The 6916-nt window shown below is 43.8% G+C and overlaps 1 protein-coding gene across 2 annotated transcripts in view; it reads right to left on the bottom strand.

The window, feature by feature from the left end:
- Positions 1-884: 884 nt before the first annotated feature.
- The window catches only part of PRTG (protogenin), an 85938-nt gene continuing 79906 nt past the window's right edge, over positions 885-6916 (bottom strand). For both annotated transcript variants that reach the window (XM_083413000.1, XM_083413001.1), the window contains one exon: positions 885-6525. In XM_083413000.1, the coding sequence (XP_083269126.1) occupies positions 6172-6525 (354 nt within the window). In that variant the 3' untranslated portion in view covers positions 885-6171. The remainder of the gene's footprint in view (positions 6526-6916) is intronic.

Here is a 6916-nt window from a genome sequence, read left to right as displayed (position 1 = left end):
CTGGCAAGATTTGGTGCAGTGCTGTGTTTTTCCCATTTCTGTCTTAGTGTGGCGACACACCACATAGTGTGTGGGTGTTGGAAAGAGTACTGAATGCTTCATTTTGAGATGTTTTTTCTAGAGATAAGCTGCTAGAAATATAATGCCAGAATTAGCCATTAAAGAAATACGCTAAGTTTGCCTTGGTGTTCCAAGTGCAAACTGAAGGAGACACTTTTGGGACCAGGAAGAACAGAGAGAGAAATGTGAGAGCACCCACTTAGGAAAGGTTGGGATGCAAGCAAAAGTAGGAGAAATAAAGTGAGTCATCAAAGTGGGCAATTAGGACCCCCCTTCTAAAAAAGGTGTGCAGTGGGCTGTTGAAAAGGTGAGCAGCGAGTGGGAGGGGACAGCCTTTGAGGGACCTTATAATGTAGCTGGGCAGCAAGGGTGTGTGTGTGTGTGTCTATGCACAAATTTGTGATGGGAAAAAACCCAAACAGGAAGTGTCTCAAGATGAAGGTTGAGGTGCTGGCTAGGGTGAGGCTTCATTGCAAGAGTGCATAATAAATATTTTTAAAGTCTAAATACCATTGGCTTATAAAAATGGTCTAAACTTCTGGTAAATAAAAATACTCCGTTCATACCAAATTGTGCAAAATACTCAAAGGGCCTTTGTTGAGAAAGCCAAGAAGGGGCATAACCATGTGAAAGTGGAGTTCCTCCTTGTATGGATTCTTATGATGGTATGGGGAAACACTGCTGAGAGACTATTTTGTCTACCCAAGAATGGTCCTTATTTCAGCTTCCTCCCTCACTTGCTCCATGCAAAGCCCCCTCCCCAAAGTATTGACCCATCGAAGAAACCGCAAGGACAATTACTCCTTGAAAGAAAAAAGGAAAACTTTTACTAAAGGAAACTTTTATTTAAACTGTGCAATCCATCAGTATTAGACAGCAGTTTTATAAACATTTTGGCATTTAAATTTCTACTCATTTTTGGCATGACATTTGTGCTAGTATAAGAACAAGCCTGAGGGGTGGGGAAGAGGAGAAACACACCAAGGTTTAACATTCACTATAATGCTATTTTTAAAAAAAGAATTTCGTTTAAAAAAATCCACATTATTAAACAAAACATTAAAAAATACATTGAAAAAGGTACATTCATTATCAAGGCAAACACCAGCTGCCCTCATGCAATGGAATTCACAGAGCTGATCCCCTGAGTCAAATATAAAATTAATATAATTCAGCTTTGTCCTCCATTTGCCAGTCAGCTGTTGCTGCCCTTACCAGAAACAGCAGAAGGAGCGCCGGGAGCCAGAACACCCTTCGCAAAAGAAATATAGCTGGACTCCCGCACTTGCAGTTCATTCACATATTTAAAAATACAACAGAAACAAAAAATATTTTTGTTTTTCAAAAGCCTAGGTTTCATGAACAAGCCATTTACCAAAAGCACAAGGTGGGTTTAAGGGGTGTGTATGTGCACAAAAGACAGAAGGAAAAACAACAAATTCCTACTGGGTCCAAATCATGTTCAGATCAGATTCAAATTTGTGGATCTGGTTTGAGCAAGATGTTTTATAGTGGGAGTGTGGCTGCGTCTGCTTTGCCATATCTTGGCTTAAAAAGCTATGAATGTTTGCCCATGAATGCAGCTCCTTTGCTCCTAGCTAGCAAACTTGGAAGTCTTCAATTAACCACTGTTTCCTGTTTTATCCAAACTGGGAAACTATGGTTATCAGCTTTGGAATAAGACAGGATGCTGAACCATGGTTTGAAGCTGTGTTAACATCCTAGTTGATTCCAAAGCTGGTAAACCATAGTTTCCTGGTTCAGAAAAAAAGATAAACTAAAGGTCAATCAAAGGCTTCCTGGTTCGGCCACAGCTTGTCAAAGGGACTGTGTACACAGAGCAAAGGCCTATTCATAACCAGCAGCTGTTATTTAATCTTAAGTGGTAGAATAACTAAAAGGAACAAATTTGTAAAGCTATCACAGGGAAATGCTTTAAATTTTCTAACTTTACCAGAAATAGTGCCAGTGCAGAGGTTGGGTAGATGTGCCTTTAGAAAATTCTTGCACTTGGCCTAGTGGCGGATTCTCACAGTACAGCACTTGAGACTCAAGAGAGATCAGCTTCCCAGACATGAGCCAGGCAGGCTTTTCAAATCACACCAGCTTCCTTAAAGCTTCCCTAAAGATTGCACACATACACACGCTCCTTACGCCAGCCCTGGCTTTTGGGTTGACATGACACTGAAAATATATAATCTGGACCTATGCTCATCCTCTAATACATATTTGGAAAAATTGGCCACTACACAAGGGAGAGAGTCTTCCCACCTCCAGAACTTGGGGTCTGTGGACAGTCATCACCAAACTAGATAAAATTCTGCCTGCACATTTTGCTCACAAATACCAGAGGTAAGAATAACAAGCGCAAAGCCTGCTCCCTGGGCATCATGGCATCAGCATTATTGCCACATGGTCATGAGGCTGCCATTGGGGACAAGCACCCATGGCTCAGCACACCGCTTATGCCGCCTGGGGCCACTCTTTCAGTGTCTTAGCATTGAAACCAATGGGACTACTCCAGAACATGCACTTTCCAGATAGCATCATTTCCACCCAATTCAGATCCCACTGGAATCAAAAAAGGTTCCTTGTTGGGTCTTCAGAGGTAAAGGAAATGACAGTTTTACTCAGCTATCCTTTGGACATTTTTAAAGGCCAAGGAAATTCACATTCTAGAAAAGATAACTTCTCGGATAAAGGAGAGCCCCAAGAAAGAGTCATTCTTGAAAGTTGGCTGGCTTACAACCCCTTCTAGGACTCAGCAGCGGAAGCTGCTCCCACAGCCATCACACCCTGGGGTAAAGAAGGGTCTAGAATTATCCTTGGTTTTGCCATATGGTGATTCCAAGGCAAAGCAAGTGCTAAGCGCCTCTCTGGATGCAGGCTGGAGGGACACATTATAATATAATGCTAACTCAAAAAAAAAAAAAAAAAGGCAAAGAGACCTACCTAACACATCATGCCTCTATACTGAGGTAACCTTAAATATCTTTGGTTTTTTTCTTCATTTGCTGCTAAGTAGTACTTGAATAAAAGCTATTTCTTTACTGGCAGATCACCTTGTGGATAAAGCCACTCTCTTTAGTTAACTGGATATCTTTGGAAACTGAGGCAATTAACCCGCTGTCTGACTGACAAGAATTCCAGTAGAAGACACGTGTGAGGTAAAAGTAGTATCTTTACTCAGATGAGCCAAGATTTGCCCACACAAATGCAGGCAGACTTTTAATTTTCACAGAGCTCTTCGTGAGCCTCACAGAGTCCCGTGTAACTTGAAAGCTATCGCAACCTTATCCCAGTCTAAAATGCTCAGGGCAAGAGAGATCGCGAAGCATCTTCCAGCCTAAGGGCCCAACAATGGCAGCCACCATCTACTACGGTTCCCACAGCCGCACCTGCTCCTCTTGATTATTCCCAGAGCAGCCGTGGAGCTTGATGGGTCTTTGGCATGAAACTGCTGAGGAGGGGGATCTATTGGCATCACCCAACAGCATCAGGAAGGGGTCAAAAAGTGTCAGTACTTCACAGCAAACAAGTCTTTGGGAGAAGAAAATGGTTACCTTGGCATATCAGCCATTGCTAAGAGGCTCGCCAAGGATGCCAGGAGTTTCACGGCATGAACTGTGCCATCTTTTGTCTCCTGGCTTCAAGCAGCGCATTCTCCACTGTGCCCGACACAGCTTTGTCCAATGAGACCAAAAATAAAATCTTTGGTGAGACAAGTTTCTTTTTCTTCAGCAAGTAAATATATATATAAAAAACACATTTAAAAATATTATAATGTATCTAATACTGGACTGTTAAAAGAGCTTAGTTGCTGAAGAAAAGGAAAACAAAATTACACTTGGAAGTCTTTGGAGATTTTATATGCTGAAAAAGGTCTTATTTCAATTTTCTTTAAAGGCTGTCTTTTGTAACAATAAAGATAGTTAACATTGTAGAACTAATTTGGACCATAAACTCCTACAGTCCATAGAGGCCATAGAGGTTCTCTCCTCCTTTTGGTTAGTAACTACTTAGGTAATAAAATGTATGCAAACCTATAGTTTCAACTAGCTCAATTACCATTATTTTTTTTGGAAAATATGCAGCTTTCTTCTCTTTTCTACAGAAAATTCTTTGGTACAAGATTATTATCATCTTTAAAGCCTTTGCGTCAAGAAAATTGTGAAAGGTGAACAGGTCTTGTCTGGTACAGCGCTAGCAAACACACACCTGCATTCTAAAGATCTACAGAGGCCAATTCACCAAAGAAAAATGAAAAAGGGTAGGTGGGGAGAGATTTGTTAGTTCCCCCTCCTCTTCCCCAAACATACCTGCATACTGGCTCCCATCTTAATATGGCACAAGTGGACATTTTTTTGCTGTCCGCAACAGAACCAGGGGTTGCCCTGGGAAGTTAATTGCCAGTATTGCGTTCTTTGGGAAAAGAAATGAATTCTGATTGGGGGAGAGGAGGGGGAGATCTCTATTGACTGGCTCCCAACTTTGGTGAATATAGCCCTCTCTCTCTCTCGCTCACTTGCTTTCTCATTCACTCTCTCGCATTCTCTCCCAAACTTAAAAACAAAATAATACACAATACCCTGTCAGTTTGCCTCACATTGCTGCAAGACAGCTTAAAAAGTAACAAACTGCGCCCTGAGTACAGGAAAACAATAATACTAGAATAACTTTAAGAGGAGGTAGTATAAAACAGGAGTTGTGTGGGTATGAGGTGGCAGAAACAGATGCCTCCCTCTTCTGAGAAGCTGTTCAGCTCAGTCTCTGGCTCCTTTGTTCTAAGAAAGGCCTCGGCAGAGCTCAAGCTGGCCTGTGGAAGGACCTAGCGCTTTTCATAGAATCATAGAATTGTAGAGTTGGAAGGGATGTGGCCCAAACCCTGCAATGCAGGAATCATAGCATCTGAATCTGAAGCAAGGAGCCCTGAGCAGGGTTGGGGAGCTCAGGACTGGCCAGAAACAGACCTATGGGAAGAGTTTCTGAGCACTTGAGACCCTTTGCACCCCACAACCTGCAGAGCACATTTAAGGCATCTTTCTGTTCTCTGAAGCAACTTCATGAATACTAAAAAAGGCATAAGGCAAAACAGTGATTTCATAAGATATCTATATAGTGAAAGGCACCATTGCTCTGAAGCATGAGGAGACACTCCCTTTTTAGCATTACCTGCCTGATGGGCGCAAGTCAAGGAATAGGGAGTAACGGCTGGGCCCGAGCGATGCACCACAGCATATCCTGACCAAAAAATGCTCGGCTGATGTGATCAGAAGAAGAAGAAGGCACTGTCTGAGGCAGGTTGGGGGAAGGAGGAGGGAGATGTGACCCTCAAGTCTCAAAAGGAAAAGGGGTTCAGTATTTGGGAGCTCAGGGGCTGGCTTTTACTGGCCCCCTCCCAGGGCTGCAGCCCTGAAGGCAAAACAACTCAACAGGCCCTGGCCTCTTGTGAAGCAGTCATAAGAGCCTGGGCTCCCTCGCTAGGCAACCTTCTAGGGGGTTTGGCAGAAAAGGTTGCAGTCAGAGTCCCTCCTTCCAGATTCCAGTCTGGCCCTGGTCCTCTGCCCCTGCCCCATGGAGAGGCTTCCCCCCCGCCTTTTCCTCAAAGCCAGAGCTTCAGCTGAACATCCCTGCTCACCTGCCAACACAACTCCTTTGGATCACACACACACATTCACACCCTACACATAAAATGGAGGGAAAATACATGGGACTACTAGGAAGTTATCGTCAGTTATGTAGCCGAGACCAACTCTCAACACAAAAAAACATGAGGTAATGCCACCCGGCAAACTGAGGTAGATATTCAAGCAAAGGGATCACCTTTGCTCCAGTGATAGATATATAGATATATAGATATATAAAAACTTCTCTTCTTTGCTCTACTCAGAAATCCGTACTTTCCTTTCACATTGTTGAGCACTGAACATTCAAAAAGCGTGAGTTTTAACACATTTCTTAAAAAAACAAAAATGGTCGACAGAATTGCGGGATCGCCTGTTGGCCACTCAGGGTTCCCACTTAAAGCTTTGGCTCTTTGTTCATTGTCCTTTGAACAGACACACAAAGACATACAGACACAGACACAGACACGCCGCTCTGGTGGCAGGCTCAGTTTTGTCCTGCAGGCGGCAGCTGGAGAAGTGGCGGCGGACTTTGGTCGGGAGGCTCTTCAGAGGCACTCGGGAGCGGACACACGGGCGCACTGCCTGCAAAGGAATCGAGGGTCACTGGAGTAGCACTGATGCCCGCAGAGAGGTGAAGTTCTTCGTTGGACTCATGAGAGAACCTTCCAGAATCACCGGTTTCGTGGCTTTCTTCACTGTTTGCTGAATGCTCTGTGTCAGCAACGATGCTGTACGCAGCCTGGTAGTTCAGCTTTTGCTCTGGGGAGGCATCTTTGCCAATGAGGACGGCAGTGCCTGACTGATACAAACACACTGCTTTTGTGAAACATCTCTGGGTCTGGAAAAAACACAGGGAGGAAAAGCATTACACAAAAATAAAGGTGCTTCTAAGGCAGAATAGACCAAAATAGAATACAGGCAACACCCAAAAGCTTTGCTGGCAAAAAGTGAACACTGAGATCCGGAGTAGGAAACACATAGCCAATTTTGGCCTTCTGGGGGTCCAAACTGGCTCACGAGGCCATTTCTCTCCCAAACCATGCCTATCTTTTGAAGACAGTTGTAAATGCCTTCCTGCTTCACTACCTCATAGTAGGGCAAGCTGGAGACTGAAATAAATTGCAAGGAGCAACTTCTTCTCTGACTAGGGCTGGTCCTACCATGAGGTCTTAACCTCAGGTGGCAGATGCTGGAGAATGGGGATTGGCTGCAAGGTGTGGGAAAATACA

This window comes from Podarcis tiliguerta, assembly GCF_965153285.1.
Source record: "Podarcis tiliguerta genome assembly, chromosome: 14".
Classification (NCBI taxonomy): domain Eukaryota; kingdom Metazoa; phylum Chordata; class Lepidosauria; order Squamata; family Lacertidae; genus Podarcis; species Podarcis tiliguerta.
The sequence above is the reverse complement of the archived record's forward strand: the minus strand, read 5'-3'. Positions and strand labels throughout refer to the sequence as shown.